Consider the following 15,277-nt stretch of genomic DNA (forward strand, 5'->3'; position numbering starts at 1 on the left):
CTGCTGAGAAGCACCATAGATTTGACCAAATATATCGCGACAACTTGTAATGTGGTAGTTCCTGGAGGCCAATGTTAATGTCAAACCAGTTTCAGGTCACCCAAATTTTATTATAGAGAGCTTGTAATGTTCGCCGCATCTCATATCCCTCATTTCGAGCCAGACAACGCCCTGTCGCTACTTTTCAAGTCAAGATGTCGGCCAGTGGACGAAAAACCTGTCAGAGGCTGCCGCTCCCATTACAGCAGCAGTGGCATCGATGCAGCACCACCACGCGACTAAACTGATCAGTAGACTTCAGCGACAGCGCACAACTTCTAAGCAATGATCTTGTAACCAGATGCTCTAGGTGCCTACAGTAATGCGGTGGAATTAAAGCGAGTATTTATAGCAGCTCCTCGTCGTGAACATGGACGAGGAGTTTCACTGAAGCGCAGCGTGTCTGCTTCAGTCGGGAATTGGCGCTGTGCCCAATGCGTTAGAGTCGGCTAATAGCTTCCACTGAAGGAGCGTTTGATCTAGGGGAATTTCGAGCGGCACTCACTTCTTGTCAATGAAAATGAACTTTCCGTCGGCCGCGTGCCTAGAGACGAACTGAATCGCCTCGGCATCGAGAGCGTTCCTTGTCGCAGGGCTGCTGGCCAGATCTCCGTGCACTCTGCCCACGGCCACTAAGCAGCTCAGGTTGCACCTGCAACACGACCAGAGTATTAGTTTTGCGCGGTGCAATTACCGATCTCCGGGATGTCAACATAAGCGCACATCTCCGATAGCAAGGACTTGTGCACAGAAATCGCAATTAAAACTCGGGTGCTGCGGTTTCGGTGCACATTAAAAAAACTTCAGACGGACAAAATCATGCTGACACCCGCGCCTATGCACCCGCATTTTGAGGGTTCTTCGTAGTTAAGCTACCGCTCTGGAACGTAGAAGTTAATTATTGCCTAAGCTCTGCACAATGCATGTAAGCCGACAGAAAAAGGTTTTGGAGTACAGACGACGCGTGTAAGTTTAATTTAATGTCTTTTGCGGAATTGAATATAGTATTAACGGGTACAGTGTGTGATCGTCACACGGTCGCGTCATCTTGCTTTTCGTTCCTTCGGCAAATCGGCTTACTGCGACGTTTCTTTTCTTTTTTTCCTTGCACGTTCCTTGTTGTGAAACTTTCTCCAGTCAGGGTTACAAAGCAGCTCAGTTCGATAACCCACAACTGAATTTCTTTATCGCCGCATACTTCCCCAAATACCGGTTTAGCCCAAGTACTAAATACATTAAATCTGCACTACCGGCAATTTACAACGACAAAGACCGCGATACGCTAGCGGAACCCTCATGTTACCCTCCGCGGTTGCTCAGTGGCTATGGTGCTGGGCTACTGAGCACGAGGTCGCGGGATCGAATCCCGGCACGGCTGCCGCATTTCGATGGGGGCGCAATGCGAAAACACCCATGTACTTAGATTTAGGTGCACGTTAAAGAAGCCCAGGTGGTCGAAATTTCCTAAGTCCCCCACTACGGCGTGCCTCACAATCAGAAAGTGGTTTTGGCGCGTAAAACCCCATGATTTAATTAACCCTCGCGTTACCCTTCGCTGTCTTCCGCCGGGGCGTCGTCGGGCAAACTGAGCTTGGCGGGCGCCCACGACTTGAGGTAGCCGGTGCAGTGGATGACCGAGTATCGGCGGTCGAAGCTGTGCGACTTTCGACGACGCTGGCCGCCCGTCGTGGTGTCGGCCTCCTCCTTGACGGTCGCCTGCGTCTTGCATTTCATCCGACAGAAGAAGGAGCGCCGCGCACCCGGACACAGCCGACTCTGCCGCTGCGGGAATTCCCCCTTGAGCGGGAGCATCGCTGCGCAAGCGGGGGAAACGACGGTGGGTCAAATGTCGCGAAGAATACCGAGTGTCCGAAAAGTAACCGCGCGGCGAGAAGATCGATAAGCAGTAATATGATGATCATTGGGAATGACGTCGCAGTTCCACGTGCAATACGATAGCGCAAGACCTGTGATTTGCCTGGTGCCGCCTGAGGGGTGCACTCAAAGGAGGGCTGTGTACGAGATCAATCCTCTCGCGCGCACTACAGGAGCTGCAGAGAGCCATTGCACAGATAACTCTAGCAACCCACCCCCGAGTGTTTAACAATATGCACCTTCGTGCGCAGACGTATCCGCAAGCTGGTGTCGGACATTTTCAGCATCTCCTGTGGTGATCATTGCCCAGCCGTGAGTAAAACTTCAAATTTCAAAACCGCCACTTCAACCATAAGATTAATTTTCGGATATCCAGTACACACGGCATAAAAGCAAACATAGAGCGGAAAGAATAACGCTGATTTACAGAGCTAAGGCTGTCATTGATAAAGGTCATCCATCACCTTAGGTGACCTTTAACTTTTAACGCAGTACATGTGCCCACCTTTATGCAATTTCTGCGTTTATAAGGTACTTCAGGTATAAGGGGAAAAAAAAAGATGACCAAGGCCTGGGGGGGGGGGGGGGGGGGGGGGGGACCTGCACGATCATTTAGTAAAGAAAATAATAACAAATTTAAGAATACGTTCTTAAATGTTCCGCAGACAACTCCTAGTCCGCACTAGAACACGTTCCTAAATTCGTTATTATTTTCGTTATTAAATGTTCGTGCGAGCAGCCCTTGGTGTACCGTTGCTAAAGCCATGAATACACTAATTAAACATCCGAGTACGCGTCGCGAAGTATACTGAACAGTTTAAAAGAAGGACCTACAAAAGGCAGATGGGAAAACTCATCTTTTTTTTAAGTCGGCGTTGTAACAGAAAGTTTTGCACACGATTTCGGCCACGAGATAATACAAACAATAAATTGTGACTGCGTAACTGTGAAGCTGTCATGGTAGGGCGCGTTTCTCACTGGCTTCCTGATCCAATGGCTCTCGGCTCGAATCATACGGGTGCTCGAATGTGTTTTTCTTATTCTTAGATTTGAAGGACTTAACTGACTCTTAGTGCAACTGAAAAACACAAATCATTTCTGTCTGAAGCTCAAAATGCATTAAAAAGGCAATGGGCCAGAAAAGTTACAGAGGGACTTAAGTCTATTTACGTGCCCTGAATGCGAAAGCAGTACGACTCTTCCGCGCGATACTTTTCACTTTGTCATGTGCTCGAATAGGGCAAAGTCAGCTGTGAGGGTGGGCCACCCAAATTTTATGGATGGGCCATGCCAATTTTTGGTATGGGCGAGGTCGGTTTTGAACGTGGGTCAACTCAATTTTCAAATTGGGCCAATCAATTTTCGGAGGTAGGCCACCGAAATCAAGTGCCAGCTGAAGAGCTCCTATAAAAATGTTGGGGAAAATGGCTTTCACGCAATAATGAGAAGCATGTAATTTGCGTTCAACGAGGGGCGCGTGTTTGTTCTGTCTTTTTTTTTTGCATTTGCTTTAAGAAATGGTTAATCGCAGGCAATGCGCGCAGAGCCATGCGAAAGCCGGTAGAGCGAAGAAAAAGCTCCTTGCATTGGATGTGCGCCATAGCCACAGGTGCTGCGTCACGTTAACTCTGTGCGAAGGTTCACGAAATGTGCGAAATGTTACGATATATATATACATATATATATATATATATATATATATATATATATATATATATATATATATATGATACAAGGAAAAGTTCTGTAGGTCCGGTGCATAGGTAGTTGAAGAAACGGAGCACACTTACGAAAATTGCATTTTTAATGGTTTAACGTTTCGGCCGTGGCACGGCCTTCGTCAGAATAAACACGGATACAAGTACGCACCCGCTTTTATGGGCATGCGCACGTGGGCATAATCAGCAGTGCATGCACGTATACACTTGCAAATAACAGAAAAAGTGCAGCAGTATGTATAACTCAAGCACGATAAGTGATATGTATGAAATATCATTATGATATCGCGATGATTATACATGAAGTTACAGAATGACATCAGGTGCGACATGGCAACACTAGCAACAAATTGATTTGGCATGATTTGTCAATGCTGTACAAGAACAAACACATCAAGATATGGCAGAAAGGTACATTTTTCCTACGCTTTCGTTGACACCAGATGAAACAGTGTTAAATTTATGAATGAGAAAGGATTCCGGTACTTCTCGATCATGGTGTGATTTGAAACCTGATTGTATTACTGTTACTTTGATGTTGTCAAACGTATGGCCTGGCAGTCGAACATGTTTACAGAATGGAAGGTGCGGCAAGCTGTTAACGTGTGCTTTGTGGTTGTTGAATCTGATACGAAAAGACGTTTCGGTCTGACCGATCTGACCGAACCATTAAAAATGCACTTTTCGTAAGTGTGCTCCGTTTCTTCAAATATATATATATATATATATATATATATATATATATATATATATATATATATATATATATATATATATATATATATATATATATATATATATATATATATATATATATATATATGCGGCAAAGTGGTCGCGCAGCGTGGTAGTAATAATGCCAATGCGGCGAGGCTTGAAACCGTAGGATTTGAAACTCTGAAATTTTATTTTACTGCGAAAACGTACAAAACGACCGCGATAAGTTTTGCTTCTATATCCTAACCGCTATGTTCAGTAAAGGGGCAAGACCTAACGATGGCAAATGAAAAATTCTCATGAATGTCTACATTATTTATTGGGAATAGGTACACGCATGCGGCATGTTTCCGTTTATATATATATATATATATATATATATATATATATATATATATATATATATATATATATATATATATATATATATATATATATATATATATATATATATATATATATTGCATGTACAGAACGTAGGGAGTCAGGGATCTAGCCAGGTGCTGCACGGCGCCTTTGATAGTCTGGGAGCAAAATGGTAAACTAAGAAGCAAACACGTACTCTTTGCATCGATGAGCCTCTCCTTCGGAGAGAGGTCCGACGAAGAGAGTTGCTCTTTGACTTTGGCAATGTCCTTCGGGTGAAGAATGTCAAACCAGCTTTGTCCGAGGAGATCACCCTAGGAACGCCGAGAAGAAAAGACAAGGTGAGGCTTCATCACTTCAACGTATCCTGGCCTACACTACTAAAGGAGTTTGCACCCTTTAAGGCTTATCTTGTCCCGCAGTGATAATAGTCATCCGCCTTGCTTGAGCTTCCTTTCTCGAAAACTCTGCGCTCGCTAGTTTCTTGTCGAGAATGCCGTGTCGCGCTGACGGCGGCATGCCGTTCGTGACCTGAAGATGCCGCGCTCGCAGCGTTAACGAAAGCAAATGCGGGCAAGATAGATGAGATTGTTGTTGTACGACAAGATAAGCCCCAAAAGATGCTAACGTTTTAGGAGTGTATGCAAGAAAGTGAACTTAAAAGTCTGCGTTGTATAACTATTGCTCCCAGATCGCCGTCTTGTCTTACAATGAGATTTCTCCCGATGAGGCTCTGTAATGGTAGTATATTATGAAATAATATGTATACATATACGGTAGTGCTTTTCATCTGGGTTTCGGTCATCTGTAAGGGCATGTTTTCGTTTCTTTACTGCTCCAGTAACATATGCACACGCACGCACACATATCGACATGACAATATACATCATGTCATTCATATCTTTGCCATTTAACTGAAGCGAGCGAGGTCTTCTCACTGCGGTGAAGAAGCTCGAAATTCTCATTTCGGTGTCTTGACATTTTATTACCCGATTCTAACCATAGTTCTAAAAAATCGCACGATCGAAAATTTGGGTCAGCCGTAGCTACTGCTGGTTGTTTTTCGTTTTTTTCCTATGTGATTAAGATCGCCCAGGACACTAATGACAATATCTTCGTTTTGTGGGTGTGTGTGTTTTCAGGCGCGGATACACGTGACAGAGTGCCACAGAACTTTTCTGCTCACCTGAGTGTAGTTGAGTGTCTGTTGCACAGACTCCGACATGAAGAGGATGCGACCACGATCACAGCTCACAACGAACAGAAACCCATCAGTTCCCTGCAACAAAACGAACAGACCTCAGGGGAATGCTAACGTTCCCGCTATGGGTGCTTATATAAGTCCTTGCGATTTTTTGAATTAGCGGGTCTTGAACAGCATAAATTTTACTGAAGCATCGATTGAAGCCTTACTGAAAGACATCTGGCGAAACGATTATTGGATGGCCTCACGGGACATTGACACCAATGGATGAACTTCCTTAATAGCTCAGGATAAGCACCTGCAATGACTATGTTCGCCGTGTCAACGATCTGTGCAATAAAACCGAAACCAATCTATGAAGACGTTTACGGTTCTTTCCGCGAAGCCACCTCCATGCCGAAGTAAAAGAGACTGCGACGTTCCGTGACCTGCGGGGCATTCTATATTCCTTACTCTAGGAGGAATAACCGGCACAATTCCCTTTACTTAGTTATGAAAATAAGAAGTTCGATATAGACAATGCGCCCCGCTCTTCAGATCTGTCGGTGCAGCTTACGCTTCCCCAAGCCTGCTGCCACACGATGCATCAATGATATAAGATAACAAACATAGGTCACCGATTCCGTCATTTCTTACCTTTTTGAAACGACAGAAAAAGAGAGAGCTTTCACCTCCTTACAATGGTAATTGCCACATAAAATAGAAAGAAACGTTACAAAAACATGCGCGAAGAAATAAGAATAAACGAGGTCTCGATGCTGTCCGATATATACAAGGACACAACGTATTATAATACACAGATGAGATAATACACGCGTATACAGGGTGTCTCAACTATCATGCACCAAGATTTAAATATATGCAAACGCCACGCAGCTGGACAGGACCAATGTAATGCTGTTTGCCGTCGCCTGAGGATACTCGGATTATTTTTTGTATTCTGCCTAATTACATAATTCGTCTTAATTAACCAACTTCTAAGATATTATAAACAGATGAAAAGTGTGAATGAGAAAATTTTAGGGCAACATGAAAAACTCCCGATACAGCTTTCTGTTGATCAATACGTGCTACATAAAAGTATTTTTTTTTTCCGAGCGTAAAAGAAACCCCAGTATGCGTGCAAAATTTCCGCGCGAATGGCCGCTCCAGGCAATTCGCGTGTATTCGCAGGCTCCTTTCACGCTCGGAAAAACACTGTTATGTAGCACGCACATAGCAACAAAAAGCTGTATGGGGAGTTGTCGTTTCAGCTCTACGGTTTGTTAAATGTTTTAAAGTTCCACATTTTTTTTATCGGTTACGCAAAGATGCTAACGCCTTACGCCAAATGTGTGTGTAGTTTGTGTCCTCCTTTTCTCCTGTTTCAGATGCGCTACGCCATTGGCCTCCCTTTTGCACTGCCTCCCTTGCCTTGCCTTGCATTGTTCTACACCTCACGGATGCGACGGGCACGTGTCCCCCTGTGTTATGTGTCATTAAGTAAAACAAACGTAGAACTGTCTCGCTCCATGTGGGAAAGACAAGTAAGAGCACCATTCTCACGGCTCCGGTGCTTTCTCGCGACTCCACAAGGACGCCGGCAGAGGCTGAGTGAGTGTTAGGAGATGGTCGGGGCATTATCGCAGACAGACTGATAATGAACGAGAAGGACCCGCTGTCTGTCCGCAGTGGTGCATATGCTGGCTGTCTGCCATGGGCAACAAATTTCAGCTCGCTGAAACCATACAGTGCACAGCCATATCTCGGCGGTATTTTTGTGAGGATAAGTGCCGAGGGGTGAAGGGTGAGGCTGAGGCCGAGCACGCTTAGGTGCTCGTAATATGTTCTGGCTAGGTCTCTCCACGGCCTCGGCGGCACATCGGAAGATGCTGACAAATTGAAACGCGCTCGAACTCCTACGAAGCTCGTTAAGCTTGAGTGGTACAGGGGTTACAATGCACCTTGGCTGAAGATCGACGACGACAGCAAGACGCCGACGATGACTTCACGACGAGGACAAGGAAGACACAAAGACGATGACGACCGACGGCGGCATGATGTCGACGATGACGAAACGACGACATCATGACGAAGACGAAAAGACAACGATAATGACGGCGGCACAATGACGGCATGACTACTAAAAGAGTTCATGTGTCGCGGGCAATAAAATTAAATATTCTGCGGTGACAAATAGGCTTCGTTAGTGGAAGCTTTCTTCCGTCAAGAAAAAAAACATTATGATGAAAAAGATCACGATACCTGCAGCAGATGCCACAAAAGCTGGGAGAAGTAAGCCCTTGATAGCTATGAAAGATTTTTTTTTTTTTTCAGTTTGTAACCTGCGTTGTTGCCCATGCGCGCTAACGCCCTTTCCCCCCTTGAAGTTAAAAAAAAACTATAGCAAGCGGAAGCGTGTTCTTTGCAATCACTCCATCTGTTACGTGGAAATAGGATACGTACCTACCGCTTTTGTATATGACTCTCAATGCCAGTCTGTAATTATTTGTTCTAGGTAAAAAAGAAAGAAACGGTGAATAGCGTCAGGGAAGCTTAAAAATTGAAAAGGGCTTCTAGAATTGCTTTAACAATGTAAGACGTTATGTTAACTTCCACACGTCACAAAATCCTTTTTTTTTTTCAGAAGCTGCCTTGACGCGAACCGTTAATTGCGCTACTGGTACCTGCCTACTTTAGCTGCAACTGTTTTGCCAATCACCTAGACTTAAAGTAATGTCGGTAGTAAGAGAATCCAAAAACCGCCAGCGAGACATATCCTAGCTAACAAGAAAGAAAACGTACAAATTATTGCCGCAGCACGAACGTAAGCTAACTTGTACATATTTCGGGGAGTGAACTTTAAGGGTTAATTGACCGAGAGCGAGAGTGAGAAACGACGAGGGTAAAATTACGCTCACGCTTACCTGTAAAACAACGTTCTTGACGTCCTCGTCCGATAACCATGGTGGCTTGTAGTGCCCTTCCGTGTACGAATTTATGGAGCCTGCGCAGTTGAGAACAAATGGGGTGAACATGATGCAGACACCACTGATAAGCGCCAGCAAAGTTCGTATACACGACTCATTGATTGATTGATTGATTGATTGATTGATTGATTGATTGATTGATTGATTGATTGATTGATTGATTGATTGATTGATTGATTGATTGATTGATTGACATTGGCGAAGTCGGCAACTAGACAATTGCTGGCCTCTCTACCACAAACGATCGTTGAATGATGAAGGGTAACGTGTTCCGTGCGCTTATTAGTATGCTTAAGAAAACAAAGATATGTCGTGCTCAACCAAGTTTCTAGGAAAAAACATGCACACGCAAACAAGCGAATGCCACTTTGGGCCAGTGAACGAGACTAGAACGCACCGCGTATCGTCTTGATGTGTTGCACGGCCATGCGCAGCACGGTCAACTTGTCCAGCTTCCGGGACATGGCCTTGCACATGGGCACCAACGAGGCCATCTCGCTGATGTACATGTTCATCTTGTCCCGGCGCCGCTTCTCGATCTCGCTGTGGTTCTGCCTGCGCAACCAGCGCCCGCCATGAGCGTTATGGCGGACCACCGGTCCTTCCCCTTGCATCAGAGAGACCTAGCTCCTGAGCTAATTAACAGTATATCTGTAGATGTATCGGTTAACGAGCGAGCATACCTCAACAATTGGTCTTTCTCGTGAAATCTTCGTGCCCCGCCGCTTCGAAGATAATGCCTTCGATGTACTTACTGTACAGACAGACATATTTACTTCGGTCTCGGGAGGTTCGGGGGAGTGTCATCACCTTTATGGGGTGACATATAGTAAATGGTGGCACAGGTTAATGCCTTAGAATAATGGAACAATGGACAAAGCCAATTCTATCAAGTGCGATTTTGTTGTCTACAAGTTCGAGCACATACGCCACCTTTTATTGGCTTCGTTCTCCACGGAAGGCCTGAACGCGCCTCGTGCCATACAGAGGCTTACCGATGGTATCGAGAGAGAAAAAAGGCAACTGTATGTTCGTCAGATTTTCTGACTATTTTCGAGCTAAACTTTCTAGATTTTACGAAATCTGCCCATTCTTGCATTTTTCGCATCTTGAAATGAAAAGTTACACGCGACACCTAATTCGGCAAGCTCGTAACGCAGTTACGCGCTCGCTTTCAGTGAGCACCGAAAAAGAAAAACGTTGAAGTCCGCTAGCTCGCACAAAGAAACCAACTACGTGCGCGCAGTTCCACGGCCTCCTGCCACCCGATTCTCGGCCTATCCCCCAATGCCAGCACATTTCATGGCTCAGGATCATCATCATCATCCTTATCATCATTAACTGTCCTTGAAAAGCGAGCTTGTGACTGCAGTTCTAGCCTTTAGAGTCGGCAGAATTAGCCGAGGTAACAAAACAACTGAGCTGCTACTTGCATAAACTTAACGAGGGGAGAATGTGATCCCGTGCTCCTCCACAAAGATTCAGCAGAAAAGAGAGAGCTAACGCACCGTTGTCGCCTGTCTGACGGTGTGTATCCTCGAACTATAGTTAGAGAGCGAGCGGAAAGAGAAAACGAAGAAAGCAATGACGAGCAGATCAGCCAGATGTGCGCCCTATTCGCTATAGTGCATTGGGAAAAGGAATAAAAGGATGAAAATAAAGACCAAAGGATAAAGAGGACTGAGTCACACGTGAAGTCCCTAAATGATCGCCGAAATCTGTAAAGTCGATGAACGGCAGCAATGATGCTCGCATTGCGTTCTGCTCCAGCCACGCACGAGGCCCATGGTTCAAGGATGCCTGAGAATTGCCTGGCCGTTTCTGGTTTTAACGCTGTCAGCAGAAGGAAGCGATGCACGTGGTAGCGATGACATAATCAGATGACGCGTTCAGCACCCTGTTCACAAACACAAGCTACGCACGGGTGTGTCACTCGTTCTCATGTGGAACGAGCAAGTGTACACAAATGCCAGCACGAGCCAGAAGTGGCAGAAGCTGCACAAGTGCACAATTAGGGTGGGCAGTGTAATCAAGCGACTTACTAAGAGAAGTGTGCAGCTGTAAGCGGTTCCAAGATGGCAAAGCAATTCTGCAGAAATCTACGAGGTAGAGGGAGTTCCACCAAAGAGAACATTGTCATCCATCCGGAATGTAGCGCGAAGCTGCAGATTCATACGTTTCTTATTTTTTCTATTTTTTGCAAGAAAACTTTGCAATTCAACGAATATTTATCCTGTTTCGGAGATCAGACTGGCGGGATTAAATCATTATGGAGGTGGTCGCTCTATTATTGAGCGAACCAGATGCCAGCGCCAGAACAGAATTAAAAGAATCACCTACAGGAATGTCTGGACACCTCGGCCATTGAGCAAACTCTGAACAGTTACAAATTATGCCTTGAAAGTTTAACGTCATTTTGTACGAGCGCGGTTCACAAGTTAGGTAAGTCATTGAAGTTGCGATGCAGACATAAATTTCATTGTCACCTTGGCGTAATAACATTACACCGCAAATAGGACCTCATCTGCATGATAATATGCTTAAATTAATTCTGGATAGAAAGACATCGACTTCATTGCAAACTGAACAGGTCAGCCCTGCTATTTACAGGGCTTCCTAGTTGGTATCGCGTTAATTGAAGTAATGTCGACGGAAGCATGGTAAAAGCAAAATGTTAGAAGGATAAAAATTATACACATATCATCAAAAGTAAAGGACATTCCGAGGACCGAGATTACTGCATAAAAAAGGGGGGGCACATTTAATGGGCTTTACAGTCTAAATTATGTCTAAATTACAATTATGTCTAAATTACAATTAAAATTACAGTCTAAATTACAATCTAAATTACGCTGCTAAAGCAACTAGGTGCGCCAAGCGTTCCATCTGCTTTCAAAGGTGAGAATGTTCTAAGTCATCTTGCAGCCATCGTGAAGTCAGTTTCCTGTAGCTGGTACATTGTCCCATTTCGCAGTAACCGAATTGTTGATTTGCAAGTGAAACAGAACAAGGCTCACTTTTTGGCATCTTCGGCTTCCGACCTTGCAGCGCCAGCGTCCTCCTCTTCGTCCCCCATTTCACTGAAGAGGAAAAAGGTAACCTTAACACGGTATACGACTGGACTAGTTAGTGCACATTGACTGGTTCGGTCAGGTTAGCATTATATAGCGACGACAGAAAGGTAACGTGATGTTAAGTTTTAGCTCGGGGACTTCTATCTAAATACGTGGAAAAGGAGAAATCGTTTTTCTTGGAAACCACTGCACCAAAATTTAAACATAGTGACTATTGCTGGCGAATTTTTTATTTAAGCTGTCAATAGTTTTATAACAATCATCTCAAATTGCAAATTTTCAGAAGACGAAACTATAAAGCTTGCAACTCTCTAACTCAGCGATACAAAACGATATGACAATTCTGTGAATTCCATCTAGTAGTACATCTAAAGCGGACAAAATTGATGTATTATACTTGACCCTCAAGTAGTCCAGTAATTTGTGAATAGGACTTTTGCAGAACCCTTGCGAACAAAGTAACAAATTCAAGTAAGATGTAAACTGATAAATCAAATTTGTCCGTGTTGTATGCTCTAACGGATGCAGTTCACAGAAATGCGATATCTGTTCTTAGTGCAGAGCTACGAATTTGCAAACATTGCGCTTCCAGATTTTTCAAGCTTACCGAAATTTGAAAGCTCTCCTTAAAAAATTCAAGCCCTGAATGTAAATTCCGCTACCAACAGTCATTAGAATTTAACGTTCTCTTTCGAATGCAACGAATTTCAATAAGATCGACCCGGTGGTCATCTCAGAAGAACGTTTCTGCGTTTTACGTGTGTTTGAACAGACGGCATCGGAGTTGGGCCCGAGCTGAAGCTTCCTCTTAGCTTCGCAAACGGTTTTCGCGCGGCGCACACCGACGTGAGACGGCGTAGTCGATTTCGAATGTAAATGCAACGCAACCTGTGTCGGTGTCCTGAATTGGCAGTGAAACGTAATGATCAACGATAATAAAATAAAACTTATCTTGCCTATATATTTCACTCGAATGGAAAACGTTTACATGCGCGGTTTTTTTCAACCAGTAATCTGCAATGTTTTTTCTTACGTCGCGTTACACCGGTTCCACATTCGAGGTCAGCTGGGAGTTTGTATGGCTATGACGATGCAATCTGTCGCTTTGGTGCTGCAACGCGGCCTGCGTATGGGCACCGATACTGCAAGCAGACCCCGAATCCTACCTAAGGGTGTGAGTGAGAACTCGCTTATACAGCTTCGCTCTCTTCGACATAACGGTTGTGAGATCGGGCACCACATCTGTGAAGGAACTTTATTTTTGCGGCCGTCCCTGCGTAACGTTCTAAAGAACAAAAGCTGTTCTAGTCCTGATAGGTCAACAGTACCTAAATATATATACAATCTGCAATCACTGCGCTCAGGCGCACAATTGTTCCTGCTTCATTTAAGAGGGTGATTTGGTAGCTGCTAGGCCAGAAGTTAATCTGTGAACTTGGTCCTACCTTCTCACTCATTCCGGGATGCCATGAACTCGTCTTTCGTTTCATCAGATCATAAAAAGAAGACTTCGACGTGGAACACGTAAAGCTAAGCAGGCTGTTAGATCCCTGTGGTCTCGATGGCAGTTTATAGCCAGGTAGGCGCGAGTGATTTATTTGGATGCAATTGGAATTGTTAGCAACTACTAAGTCGCCGGCTTCCGGCCGAACGCTCAATTGTCTAACAATCAAAGTATTATATCATGAGGTGATAGGAAGCAAAAAAAAGCTTCCTGCAATGAAGCACATTTCATAAGCGTGCCTAACAGCGTGTATTTCATAGGTATACTTAGCAATCAAAAGAAAACGCAACAAAACGGCACATTATGCACTTTGTGCAGTTAAACGCAAATCAAACGAGCAATTCAATCGAATAACACAAAACAAATTAATAAGCGCACAAGGACATCCCAAGTGTTGATACATATTTGATAGCTGGACTTTCTGCCGCTAATACTCTCAAGTCTCATGCTGTACGTAGGAAGTTTAAATCTTTGCTGCGTACCTCAATGTCCACAGGCTCCTCTTCGCACAGGCCTCGCTTGGGTAGTGAGCTCGTGAGTCCATGTTACCGGTTGTCTGAGTGTAAGTTCAGCGTACAGCAGTCTTGAAACCTGTAAAGAGGGCTGGAAAACAATACCCGCAGTGCGCTCAACAACGTGTTCTAGGCTTGCGAAGGCAGAATCAACCTCCACTAATAGTGACACATGCGGGGTTACAATGTCAAGCTCTCCTTATGTTTACATATACATTGCAATGAGAAGACGCGTTTCCATCAAAACATGTGCATGCGTAAACCCAGCCGCGCATACAAGTGCATGTTAAACCGGAAGCAAGGCACGTTCTTTATAGGCGTTAGATTGGTCCGCGTCGCAGACTGACCGTATTTAAAGAAGCGCCCTTAGTGCTACTATAAATGATGCCGCATTGCTTTCGGCAGCCAAATGCACAATCTGCTCACTATAACTGAAAGTTAAAAGAAAGAAAATGTAGCGCATGCGTGCGATACTCGACTATTAAATACCTCAGCATCCAGTTTTCGAGCTGACGTTCTTACTCATGTATACACCTGCCTACATAAGTAACGCAAAGCAGAAATTGGAAGTAGGCTCAAATATTTCGTGGTAAGAGAATATAGCCTAGTAAGGGTCACGCTCAAAGTAAATAATGCGCAAGGTGTGTCCCTACGTCACACCGTATTTAATATTTTTTTACACTCTTAAAGCTCTTGTGGGCAAATGTACAGAGCGCGGTCCAACACTGGAGGGAACCAATGAATTATTCTTCAACACAAAAAATTCCTGTGAATTTTCATCCCCAACGGTTGCCTATATAGTATATAAACAACTGTTTCCGGCGAGGAAACGAACACGAACGCCAAACCGCGGGGAAGAGGCAGAGAAAGGTTCGCTTTAAAAGTAACTCGCCCAAATCGCGTGTTATTCTGTCATTCGGAATACCGTGGTGGCAAGGAGCACCAGACCTTCGGAACGCAAGAGCTTTGTGCAGCAGTTTCCTGTGTCGCGAGCTCTTCAGGCAGGGCGACGTGCACGTCTCGTTGGCCGGCCCCACCGCCTGGCCGAGCGCAGGGCGCGGGCGGATCGGCCCCCACCTCGATGCCAGCGGTGACGGGGCAACCCGGCGCCGGTCGCGTGGCCGGCGGGTGGTGGTGCTGCTGGCGACGGCGCTCAGGTAGCGGCCCCGTCGCTGGGCGCGGCCGGCTGTCCGGGGCATGGCATCGGGACTGCCGGAGGGCACCCTACCTGGTCACTCGGCGCACCAGCACAGCCTTTTGCTGATCCTGCTGCCGCGGCCTGCGCGAAAAGTGCGGACG

The 15,277-nt window shown here is 45.1% G+C and overlaps 1 protein-coding gene across 1 annotated transcript in view; it reads right to left on the bottom strand.

Annotated features, from left to right (window-relative positions):
* The window catches only part of cyc (basic helix-loop-helix ARNT-like protein cyc), a 94,513-nt gene that overhangs the window by 15,839 nt on the left and 63,397 nt on the right, over positions 1 to 15,277 (bottom strand). The window contains exons 2-10 of the mRNA XM_075689602.1: positions 14,927 to 15,257; positions 13,949 to 14,069; positions 11,906 to 11,968; positions 9,286 to 9,443; positions 8,826 to 8,905; positions 5,902 to 5,994; positions 4,912 to 5,029; positions 1,589 to 1,853; positions 545 to 691 (exon numbers count right to left, since the gene is read on the bottom strand). Coding sequence (XP_075545717.1) covers positions 545 to 691; positions 1,589 to 1,853; positions 4,912 to 5,029; positions 5,902 to 5,994; positions 8,826 to 8,905; positions 9,286 to 9,443; positions 11,906 to 11,968; positions 13,949 to 14,010 — 986 coding nt within the window. The 5' untranslated portion in view covers positions 14,011 to 14,069; positions 14,927 to 15,257. The remainder of the gene's footprint in view (positions 1 to 544; positions 692 to 1,588; positions 1,854 to 4,911; positions 5,030 to 5,901; positions 5,995 to 8,825; positions 8,906 to 9,285; positions 9,444 to 11,905; positions 11,969 to 13,948; positions 14,070 to 14,926; positions 15,258 to 15,277) is intronic.

Source organism: Dermacentor variabilis, chromosome 4, assembly GCF_050947875.1.
Source record: "Dermacentor variabilis isolate Ectoservices chromosome 4, ASM5094787v1, whole genome shotgun sequence".
Taxonomy (NCBI): Eukaryota; Metazoa; Arthropoda; class Arachnida; order Ixodida; family Ixodidae; genus Dermacentor; species Dermacentor variabilis.